Source organism: Phoenix dactylifera, chromosome 2, assembly GCF_009389715.1.
Source record: "Phoenix dactylifera cultivar Barhee BC4 chromosome 2, palm_55x_up_171113_PBpolish2nd_filt_p, whole genome shotgun sequence".
Taxonomy (NCBI): Eukaryota; Viridiplantae; Streptophyta; class Magnoliopsida; order Arecales; family Arecaceae; genus Phoenix; species Phoenix dactylifera.
Window position 1 is genome coordinate 2,054,485 of NC_052393.1, and position 12,939 is coordinate 2,067,423.

A 12,939-nucleotide genomic window follows, 5' to 3' on the forward strand; every position below is an offset into this window, starting at 1 on the left:
GCGAGGCTTAATATATCTAACTTTTTTGAATATGACCATTATCATTTAACCGTTACAAAGTGGAGTTTCAAAATTCAAATTTACTAGCCATTAATAACTAGTCATTTCAGCTAGCTGTTGTAACTAATCATCCGTAGCTATTACAATTAATATTTTTAGCTAGCAGTTAGAACTAGTTATTACAACTATAGACGTTATAACCAAATATGTTTTATTAGCCAAAAAATCTGCAACCAAGAAGAATTGGGAACCTATATGCGTCCCTTCACTTCTTTCACAAATACATTGCTTTACGCTCTTATACCTTCTTCCACCAACTTTTGACTACTAGGATTTTCTACAACCAATGTAGATTTGAATCATGCAAAGAGTAAACAGTGAAAATGATGAAAATATGGGAAATCATCTTTTCAATTTATATGAAGGTTCAAACCGAGAGAGAGCAAATGGGGAGAAGGGAAGGCAAGAAGGTATTTGTGAAAGGATGGTACTTACAACTGCCAATGCTACATGGTCAGCTCACTCTGCTGATAGTGGTTTTGACATCATAGTCATAGGTCAAATGCGTCGTGGTAAGACTGATAGGTTGGGGAAGAAAGAAAGAAAGAAGAGCATAAGAGAAAAATGACACGAGATGTTTCAGCCTAATAAACTTTGAATTCTATAATTGGACATTTTGATCGAAATATGAAAATACCTCCATAAAGGATATATTTTGAAAATATTTTTATATTTCAAAACTTGTATCCAAGACAACTATCTAGAATATTTTTTGTATACTAGATAATGAACATACCATAGTATCGAGAATATTTTATAATCCAAAACTTGTAAGATTAAACATATGCTCGCACAAAACCTCACAACTCTAATTAAAAAAGCGAGCCCAAGACTAACCTACATAATGTCTAACCAATTTAAGTTAGCCCTAAAATAAAGGTTTTAAAATTTAGCCTAAACTCCTGGAGTGTAATATAGCAGCATAGACCAAAGGCTTGTTGAAGATTACCACCCAAGCACGAGACTTGAACATGAGAGATCCATTTAAGGCCTCTTTGGTATTCTTTTCTCATCTCCAAGAACTCTTTTATAAGTCACCGTTTTTATTTCATTGACTCATTTTTCTCAGACCATGAGATGCTCTGCTCGATGTTATTTATTGACTCGTTTTTTTCAGACCATGACATGCGAATCCCCATCCGCTGAAAAAATCAACCTCCCCCGCATCAATATATACCACTTGGGCACCCGTTCGATGTGCTCCAAGAAAGAAACAAGGCCATGCATCTCATGAATCAAGTGTGTCCGTCTCCTATCGCCATTCCACAAAGTGATTACAAGTGCAAAACCAAGTCCAAAACCAAGTCACTTCCAAAACCAATTCCGTAAGTTCATTTGCTTGATTTCCTTCCATCAGAGAGGCTGCAGCAGCCACGTGGAACCAGTTTAATGTCCACGACAGCGTATCCATCATAGTTCCATAAAAATTAATCCAGCAAACAAGCTCAAAGCAATTGCTTTGAAGAATAGCAGGAGCAATCTCCTAAATCCCTCGGCACAAGCCTAACTCTGCTGCATCGGCAAATTCAACAACCCATGCCTTTCCATCACTCTTCTTGCTGCAAGGGCCGCCGCCTCACTCGCCCGCAGCGTCCCAGTTGCCATGATTGCTGCAAACTCTCTCGTGATCTCTTCCTGCACTCTGCCGCGAGCATCCCCAAGGGGATCGCTCACTGGAGGTTTTTTCTCCTCTGAAACTGAAGCAGCTTTCAGAGGTGGTGGAACGGCCACCCTGCTATCCTGAACCTCAGAGGGTGAACTCCCAGAATCAGCTTCTTGGCCATCCGATTGCACTGAGCTCTTGTTGTTGGGCGGGTTTGATGCAATATTCTTTGGTATAGATGGCGGCGCCGCAGGAGGAGGCACGAACTGGGGAGCTTGAGGAACAGCTCCTGATCTCAGTGTTGTTTCCAGCCGCTGAATCATGGGCACTGCAGATGCATCCAAGAGAATTATTAAGAGCCCTGAATAATGTCACCTATTCTCATTGAGTTCTGAGGATTGATGACTTACATATAAGTGCTCCCATTGGGCTGCTCATGACTTCATTTGGGAGTTGAAGGATGTAGTCCGGGATGCCGGCGCCAACCAGGAACTGTACAACCTCATTGCTGAAGTTGTTGCAGTTGTGGCTGAGAAGGTTGTAGGTCTCAGCAGTGTAACGGGGGCCAATCTCATGCAGGTACTCTTCAAAGACCTCCTTGGGCACATGCGTCACCCCAATGTCCACCACCCTAATTGGAGTTCCATAAGGTGTCATTCCAGCCGGATCACATTGAATGCCCCCACCAAAGTAGTACTCATTTCCATATGCTACCACACCAGTGTGCCTATTACGAATTATAGAAATAACAAAAGCTTAATGAGTGCTACTGACTAGTACAGAGAGCTATAAAGACAGATTTTTAAGAATCCATACCCAAGTCAAAAGAAGCTGGCAATAAATGCGTATGCAACTCAAATGGCGGAAAAAAAATAAAACAAAAAAGCTCTAGTTCACCAAATCAAGGTGATGCTATACATTGTTAGGAAAAAAATAGGAAATTTGAGATCTCCACTATCGATTGGTAATTAAATTCAAAACATTCACATATCAGCAAATCATCTATTACATACTCTAAGTACTAAAAATTTTGCACTTACTAAAACAGAAAAGGTGTAATCACACAGAGATATCGTTATTACTACATGATAGTTCATCAAACAGATACATAGTTCGTGGTGTATTATAATCCATCTACTACATCAAAATCCTTGGATTATCTGTAAACACAGCTGCAACTGCAGCTCCAACAAGATCTTATTAATCTTCATTGTGCAATGGCCAAGACCTAAGACAGTGGACCACGCTTAAAAAGAGAGAATTTTTAACTTCCAAAACAACAATAAGAGCCTAAAACAACAAGATGAAAATGTCAATGGTACAACAATATGCATATGGCAACATATATCCCACAACCGAGAAAATATTACAAACTTCAGATGCATTATTGGTTGAAAATGGTTTGTTCCAATGAGTATGCAGCTCAATCTTTGGTGCTGCTTTTTTTTTTGTCTTCCAAAAAGATATAACACTTCACGTTCCATTAAAATTTTCCAGCATCTTTCCCGTCAAAGTCTAAATTACAAAATGTCACTTAGCCACAATTACAATCTTCTGAGTTCATTTTAGACACAATTACAATCTTTTCTTTGATAATTCATCAAACAGATACATAGTTCGTTGTACATTATAATACATCTAGTACATCAAAATTCTTGGATTCTCTGTAAACACAAGCTGCAACTGCAGCTCCAACAAGATTTTATTCATCTTCATTGCGTAATGACCAAGGCATAAAACAGTGGACCATGCTTAAAAGGAAGCACATTTCACTTCTTAAACAACACTAAGAGCCTAAAACATCATGATGAAAATCTCGACAGTACAGCAATTTGCATATGACAACATATATCCCACTATTGAAAAAATATTACAAACTTCAGTGGCATTATCAGTTGAAAATGGTTTGTTACAATAATATGCAGTTACTCTTTGGCGCTGTGTTTTTGTCAAAAAGATATAAAACTTCACGGGGTTCTATTAATATTTCCAACATCCGTCCTCCCAAAGTCTAAATTACAAAGTGTCACTTAGACAGGCACAATTATAATCTTCTGAGTTTGTTTTTCCTCCTCCCTATGACAAGTGAATATGAAAAGATAACATCTAGTTACCAAATGCTGAGATGAAAAACTATTGCGTGTACCATGTAATGCTTCACAAATAATGTAATCATATTTGTATTCAATAATTTAGCTCATGAGCCCGCCAAAAAAAAAGTTTCATTGTCCAGTAACTCCTAATTCAATGTGTTCAAAACCCATTCAGGTCAAACAAGTCAACCAGCTTGACCTGTCACCAGCCACTACTGCAGGATAGGTTACATTTGAACCCGACACGCTTAACCCGTCCAAACTGCTAAACCAATTTGAACTGCTGAGGTCAGCAACTCAAACAAACTGCTCCAGTTTCATGCCTATCCTTCAGTTGACTCAAGCATCACCATCGGATACCAGGAGTCTCGCACCTGATAAGGGTAATGCTATTGCTTCTTCCCAGCTGCCACACCACAAGGTGGTCGATCATCACCTGCCAGCTGCTAGCAGCAGGGTCATAGGTACTTACAAAGAGGTGGTAACAACCTACCTCTCTCAACAATAAATTTTGAAATCTTTGCAAATTCCATGGTTTACCTGCACCTAGAAAGAGGCAGTGACAACCTACCTCGTCTTCATGATAAATGTTGAAATCTTTGCAGGTTCCATGGTTAACTTTCCCCTTCTTTACATTTATTTTAGCCCGGGCTTTCATTAATGGTCTATGGAGTCTGCTATGTACAATAACCAGGAATTAGAAAGTTGAATCAGTTCGTGATGATGCGCTTTGTTAAGAAGAAAACCACAAAATGTGAATACTATGTTTTGTGCGCATGTATCGATCCAATGGTCCATTATTTATAAATGGTTCTAAATTCTAATGGCTGTTTCAGTTGTCAGCGAAAAGATTTCCCAGTAAGATTAACTATGAAATGTGAATCTGTAGAAGTTAACTATGAGATGTGGATCTGCATATTATTGTATGGAACAGTTCATGTTTCTCTTTTAGATAACTGGTGTCATGTGAATGAAATCAACAAATTATATTCTCCATTTTAAACTTATTTTGCTCCATTTTAATCTCATACACTTCATCCTGAGAGGCTGCGAACTAGTTCCCTAATAGAATGAGATTCGGTTCATGTCTCTGACTTCGAAGACAGGAAATCCTTTCCACTGTTTACATAGCATATATGACACAAGATAACTTACAGGTTGATTTCACAAGAAGAGTGTAAATTTGCATGCCATTATGCATCTTGCTAAAGAAAAAAAAGAAGCTTACAAAACATTAAGAAATTCTTTTTTGCTCGTTTATATAATGTTTGTAGCCCTCACAAGGTTCTAAATCCCTTGGGACGGAGCTGTCCTTGTTTTCTCATAGAACAGGACACGCAGCCATCCTACCCAGTCCCAACACTTGGGACAAGGGATGTCCCAAGACATGCCAATCGGAATACTAGGATGCTGGCTGAATGGTTCGGTCCTGACACGCAGGATAATAACCCATCCTAGTGTCCTGCAGGATGTCCCGCCAGGACTTTCCTTGGACCCTCATTTCCCTTAAATCTGAAATTTATTCTTATCCTAAATCCGAGACTCCAATTATATATAGTGTTCATCTTATTTCCTAAATAGCAGTTGAACTTAATTCTCATTTTCTTTTAACATCTTATTCTTCTCCGTTGGGATGCAACTGAATGGCTCTTTTATTTCACCATTTTGAGCAGGGTGTAAATTGTAACTACTATGTATGGATGGGACCTCATATTCAAGGTATTGAAATGCCTTCATCTAGGCATCAATCTAACACTACTTACTGAACTGTAGTACGAGGAAAATCAGAGTCAGCTTGGTAGGCACTCACCAAGTAATTCAATTGCAACTGTACTTTTTTATATTAACTATTTTTGTGTTTACAAAATTTTTCGTTATTTTATAATTTTTTGGACATTTATGTATATTTTTACTCATGACCGGGCAGGGCAATAAGTCAACTGTGGTTGAACATTTGATACTCGATCCGGTCAACAAAAACAGTTCTGTCAGGTAGGCCTATTGACGCTTGACCCAGTCATGGAAAAAGGTTCTGTTGAAGCACCCCTGGTTTCTTCCCCAATAAACAAATAATAGGTACAGTTATGCATACATCAAAATTTAAAAATTCATTATATCAAAATTAATATTTGACATCAGACTTAATATCATCATCGATCATTCTCACATATGCTTATGAGTATAAAGCTGTTAGCAAAACCCAGTTGCAGAACAGCTGACACATTACACCCTTTTCATCATCAAAACATCAAGGCTCAAACATATGTATGTGATGATAAGATAATTGGTAATGTTGTTCAGTTACATCCACCATCAACAGTAAACCAAGCATTTAGACACCTGAGCATCCCCCCTTTGATGAATGTTAAATACTTATATTTAGCTGTAAATTTTCAATTTGTCAATTAAGCTAAAGGTACACACATGAAAGGTATATTCATGGGCACCTCTCGGATGATTGCCCCTTTTTCTGTTGACTGCAAATCCATAATCCCATGATTCTTTCCAATGATCAGAATCAGAATTGATTTCAAGATATATCATGCCTAATCCCTTAACAAAACAAATAAAATACTCCAATACATGTACATATATACATACATACATGCGTACATGCATATGCACAAACATATATGCATATATAAAGGCCATTATCTAGTTATGGTCTCGGCAATTTAGGGTCCTGTGACGAGCGAAATAGGGAACAACCCTAACCTTTGGTATTTCTTGACACAAAGTGACTGCCCCGAGACCGAACCTATGCGCATATCATCCAAGTCTTTTTATCATTGCACCATGTAATGACCCCAAATGTATATACATATGCATATACATATATGAGATGGACATTGCTCCTCTCGAGAGGAGATGGTATCTACTCCTCTCAATTCCAAAATCAATAGTACAGATCCACATCAAAAATTCACACCATTGACCATGAGCTATTCCACTAAAATTGCCTAAAAACAAAAAATCATGTGTTTTGATGATCTCTAAAATCTGTGCATCAAATTGTTGAAAACATGAATGGCTAAAATGATAGGGGACCATGATTTGCAATGATCGAAGCATTTTTCTTAATTTTTAATCTATACATGTTTTAACACATTTATATCACAATCAATAAAGTGGATTTTCAAATAAATGCTTTATCACGTATTTGAGCACATTAGAACAATAGAAACTGTTCATTTTTGTGTCCACATGATGCATAGGTTAAAGACCACCAAAACACATGATTTTTATTTTTAGACATTTTTAGCGGTACAAATCATGATCAATGATGTGAATCTTCATTCATATACTGCATTATTAATTTTGGAGTTGAGATGAGTAGATACTCTCTCTCTCTCTCAAAAGAAGTGTAATCCATATGTGCCTACATATAATGGTCATGATTGGATTGGCAAATACGAGTGAAACATTACACTCCACAACAGACAATTTATCATCAAGTAGAGAAAAAGGTTTTGAAGGACTATCAATTGTGATGCTTTGGTTGTACGAAGAAAAATCAATCCATCCCATAGTTTAAAGCATTGTGATACATCATGCATATTCACCATGTCATACCATGCCAACAAGAACCAAGATATCGCAATGATATAGGAGCATATACCCTTGAATTGTGTGTACAGGTTTCTACCTATTTAGCGCACGCCATAAAGATGAATTTAGGTCGACATAAACCCATTGTTGTCTACCTCATGCCCTCGCACATGAGGGACCGCATTATGACCGGCACAACACACCTGTGTACCATGCCAACATGCAATTGACACGAGCACAACAAGAAGCCCTTCAACTCTTTATCCATGACTCAAGGACTATGAAGCGAGAATATGATCAATCTAAAGACCAATAAACAATTCTTGAAAAGCTAACCGCAAAAGTATGTTGGCCTACCAATAGCATGTAGTCCCTACGCAAGTTTAAATTGCACCTCTCACATCTTAAGTCGTGTCTTTGATGCCAGAATAACATAACTGCTATGTAGGAATCCTAATCCCCGAAGAACAAAAATCTCGTCTAGTTGTAGCCAACCTTGTAGTCCTACTTTACCATTAATTCTTGCCCAACATGCTAGATCCTCCAAAACAAGATATCTTCACTAGAATCAAGGTTTCCAAAGGCAGCATCAATTTAACCTTGTCAACTATTTGTAATTAAGTGGCTATAAACAAGGTTTAACTAGATATAGAAAATTAACAAGGCCACCACATGACAACATGCAATCTGATCAACAACTAATTTGCATCACCTTTTAAATAGATTTTGATCTCTTTTGAAAATTGTGCAAGATTTCACTCTACATCTCAAACTTTTGTTTGAAAACAAGCAAAATAAAAGGAACTTCGCAGTTATTACAAAATAAGAAAAGTTTGCTATCATAGTACTCTAAAGGAAAATGGAATTTAAGACCCAAGAGGCTTCACAAGGACTATTTGTGCTTGCAAGTTTTTTGCTAGGCACATAGTTAATCATCACTAGCTCTTGAAAAAGTACTTAATGCCAAGTACTTTTTCAGCTTCTTTGTCTACAAAAGTAGCTGCTCTAGAAAGTTTCAGCCACCAAATCCTACGATAAAATGACTTCACCAATGAAATAAAACCACAAGTTTCAGCTGCTTGGATCATCTAATACATTCTCCCATAATTCTAAAAATTCCTCCCAACCATTTGAGGTTTTAGGGCTCTTTAAATCCCAACAAGGTTTTTTTCACCTCTTCGGACCTGGAAATATGCCCCTAATCTGTTTCACTCCCCATGTGCAGCATCTCAAGTTCGTCAGCATTTGTGAGGCTTGTCCCAAGTTCCTAACAAAATGCGATCTAGAAACTGTAAACCCCAAATGTCACAATGCATGACTCTATCAAGCTCACCAAACCTAAATGCATTAAAGCAGCTGTAAAAGCTCATATACCTTCCAAGTTCTCCTCCTTAACAAGATTTAGGATACGGTAGTTCATATATCAGGATGTGGTTCGGCTTCTTAACAAGATTCAAAGACAACATTTTTTATGCTACCAATTCAATAGTCCAATGATACAACTTGTATTGGCTATGAACATAGTGTTCGTCTCCAATCATTCAACAATTTGCATCTAAACATGTAAAATATAATTGGTAAGTGTGCCTCACCTTTTCCATCACTTGAAGTAGATAGTGCCTAGACATAGAATACCTAGACATGGATAGAGGCTCAATATGGATTAGTATAACCTAATTCAATCCATCTTGAGTCCAATTAATCCTCCATAAAATACAAAGGCAATCAAATTCTCTATTTTCAATAGTTGGCTCCTTTTCCCGTAGCCAATCGAAAAAACCAAGGTACACCAAGCTAACCCAAACTAGAGTGGTGTTGGGTTGTTTCGAGTGTTCGGCTCAATAAGGGGTCCAAACGAGCCGAAACCTCTGGGGTGGTTTGGTTCCTTATACTTTTTTTATTTTCCTTTTTCCTTCTGCTTTCTTTTCCTTTTCCTTATTTCCTTTCTTTCTTTCTTCTACTTATCCCTTCCTTTCTTTTTTCTTCTTCTTCTCTGCTTTCTTCCTTCCTTTGTTTTCTTCTCTCTTCCTTCTTTCTTTCATTTTTATTTTTCTTACCTTCATTTCTTTCATTCTTTTTCTTTTTCTTTGCTTTCTTTCTTTACTTCCTTTTCTTCTTCTTTTCTTCATATCTTTCTTTCCTTTTTCTTCTTCTCCCCTTTGTTTTTTACTTTCCTTTTCTTCTTCTTTCCTTCATTTCTTTCTTCCTTTTCTTGCTCTTTCCTTCCTTTTTTTCTTCTTCCCTGTGGATGGTATTTTATTGACAAAATAAAATGCCATATTATTATTCAAAAAGGCTGCATAGATGGGACTTTATAGACAAAATTAAATGTCATACTATTATTCAAAGAGGCTGCATTACCAGACAAAATGCCATAAACCTTAAATAATCCACAAAAAAAAAAAACCAAAAAACATACAATTCATACCATACTGTACTTATGGTACCTGGTACCAAAACTACGGACCTTAGAAAAAAAACTATTTTAGTTTGCCAAAATTAAACATTTTAACATTACAATGATTGCTTCCATTTTGAAACTATTGTGATAAAATATTATAAAAAAAAATACTTCAATAACTTAAAATTAATTAGACAAAAGATGAAGAAGAATAAGAAAAAGAGCTAGTCAACATGTTATCAACTAAATTAGTTGAAAGCAAGTTTCCTAATGAAAGACTCTAAATACACCCATTCTAAGATATGGTGTTGATGATCTTAGAACTCGACTAAACACCGTAATCAAACAATTACCTTGTTTCATTCAAATTTAGATATAATGAGTTTCAGCGAATGTAGCAATAGATGCTTACCATATAGCTTCAACAGCTTTCCCCAAAAATGATGTTGAGAGCTGTCGAGCAAGCCCCTGGCTAAGGTCATAAACATTCAATTTGACCTTGTAACCGTCCTGCACAGATAAGGTAGCAGTTTCAATCGAAGCAATTCAGAGTCCCGAATAAACATAGAGAAGCTAAAATAAGATCTGAAAGTTAATACCTCTGCCATCTTTCTAAGTGCTCAAAGCCTTTTGCGGGAACTTCAAACCAAGAAAACCTACAATCGAAATAGCAAGATAGTGAAAACATGTTCAACACGATATCTCTCTGCTCATCATACGAATAAATCAACTTCAAGATGCAAGATGATGCCAACAAGCATAAATTAGCGTAACTCGAAAACCGGCCTCGGAGAAAAGCTAATACATTTTTTCAGGAAAACAAAGGAAATTTTTTTAGGAACAAAAAAAGGGGCTACGATGTCAAATTCCGCATGTAATATCTCATGCCGCAGTTTTCGAACCCTAGATTCTTCCGCAAATTCAAGGAAGCCAAAGCAAAAGAATGTTGAGATACAGAATATCCACAAAGCATGAAAACAAAACCAACTTTTAACAAATATAAATGGAAATCAACCAAAGAAAAAAATAGTATCTTTAAAGAATAACCAAAATCTTCTATCAAAAAAGAGGAAAACCCAAAATCAAATTCTACAATTCAGATCAAAACCCTTCCTGCTCCTGATCAAAGAACCAATCAAAGCGTCGAACGACGAGATAGAAAAGGGCGGGAGTAGGAAAACCCTAGATCACACTTGCGATCAGACGAATCCGAACCCATGTATAACAATAATGCAAAAGGGCAAGGGAAGAGAGGGGGGGGGGGGGGGGGGCGGGGGGGGAGAAGACGAAAGACGGGATAAGCGTACCTGGGAAGCGAGAAGGCGGAGAGCGATTGAGAGGAGCGAAGACAGGGGGCTTCGAGCCCTTTTATAGTCCCGTTGCCTTCCGCGTAGGTGGTTAGTCCTGCTGACTCCCGACCCCGCGTACGCGAAACTTCGATCTGATGGAAGAAGCTTCGGGATACCAGATCGACTCGCTTGGATCGCCAGTTGAGCCTACGTTCTGATCTGACCGGCTCGGCCGGTATCGAAACCACCCACCCACCCCACCGTTATCCCAAGCGCTTAACTGCACATTTTTTCCGTTAAACGCGACGATTTGTTTGCACAGGTTGAGATCTTTGAATAGCTGCCATATGCCTACGGTGTCAGATTGCAGCTCGATCCAAATTGTCCATATGTTTCAAAAGACGAACAAGACTACAAACTAGGTTGCTTTTTTTACTGCTCATCATTCTAGAGATGTTATGGACTGAGATTGCAGAAGCTCCATTATCTTTATGGGCTCGTTTGGTTCGCGGGAAGTATTTTCCCTCCTAGGAATATGATTCCTGGGAATCAGATTCTTAGGAAGAGGATACCTAGGAAAGTACTTTTGGCATGTTTGGTTAATCATGGGAAAGTGACAAATTTCCAAAGTGCTTATGTTTGGTTGACCATCCACTTTCCTAAGAAAGTTATGTATAATTCCTATTATACCCTTAATAAAAATTAGGTCTTTAATGCTTCTTTAATGCTGAAGGGTCTTTTTGGGAAAAAATAAAAAAGGAGTGATTCCCACCTCATGGGAAAGTAACTTTCCCATGTTTCTCATGAGAAAGACTTTCTCATGAAATGTGGGAATCATATTCCCATGGGAATACAACTTTCCCATCTCTCTCCTTTGAAAACTCCAACCAAACAAAAGGCATTTCATTACTTTTCCGTTGACCACACTTTCCCCCCTCTTTTTCCTGCGAACCAAATGAGCCCTATGTTATTTTTTTTTCTCTTGGCTAAAGATAGCGCTCATGCTCGTTTAACGTGAGCTACTGATGTACCACAAAAAAAATAGCCGCCATATCATTCATCTTAGAGATAAACAGCTATCACTCATCATACATTTAATACTAAATATGGTTATTCGGATTTCCAAGATGAGCAACATCAATTTTTAATTGAGACGAATGATGCGGCGGCTATCCAAGATTGTATCTCCTTTTTGCAGTACGAAACATGTATTGTTAAAGATCTGATCTCTTGTTCTTATTATTCTTTATGAAGGCTGGGTAGTATCTATTCTTGGAAAATAGTCTTTGTTTCAAAAATTATTAGTTTGGCTAATTTGGTTCTCTTATATACATGCCTCCATTTTCTTATTTATAATATAGAAAAATAGTGAGTTGCCATGCTTTCGAGAAGAAAAAAAAAGAATTGATATAAGTGTTCAACTAAATGAAGGACACGAAAAGCTTGCTTCATTGAAAATAAAAATTGTAATCAAATATTTTCTTGCTTGCTTTAATAGCTAGGATTTTGTTTTTTTAGAAGCATGATTATTTAGAAATAATTGTATAGTATAGAAAACTTTGAAAGATTTTGCGTAGAAAAATAAGATGAACGGAACAGATTGAAATATTCTTCGAATTCAACATTATTGCATTTGAGTGATATAGACAAGTGGTGGCAAGTGTAAGAGTGTATGATTTACCTCTTGCCTTTATATACACTTTATTGTTCATGTAAAGAGCATGCAACATTTGTAATTGCATAAATAAAGTGAATTGGTTGGAGGATGATTAAATTTATCAATTATCCTTTTCATTATTATTAACGATGATTATATATTAAATTTTTGACTATATTTAGGGGTTGGGAGAAGAGAAGGCACCAAGGATACTGATGCAAAAAAAAAAATAGAGAAGTCAGAATTTCAAAATTGAAGGAGAGATGTGACAGAAAATGATTATCACT

General features: G+C 37.2%; 1 protein-coding gene across 1 annotated transcript; it reads right to left on the reverse strand.

The window, feature by feature from the left end:
- Positions 1 to 1,163: 1,163 nt before the first annotated feature.
- LOC103716257 (desumoylating isopeptidase 1-like) lies at positions 1,164 to 11,125 on the reverse strand. Its single transcript, XM_008804183.3, has 5 exons — positions 11,014 to 11,125; positions 10,306 to 10,362; positions 10,119 to 10,216; positions 2,074 to 2,390; positions 1,164 to 1,991 (listed from the first exon to the last, which is right to left on the reverse strand). Exons 2-5 carry the CDS (start codon positions 10,312 to 10,314, stop codon positions 1,564 to 1,566), a joined length of 852 nt encoding a protein of 283 aa, XP_008802405.2. The 5' UTR covers positions 10,315 to 10,362; positions 11,014 to 11,125; the 3' UTR covers positions 1,164 to 1,563.
- Between the last annotated feature and the right edge of the window lie 1,814 nt (positions 11,126 to 12,939).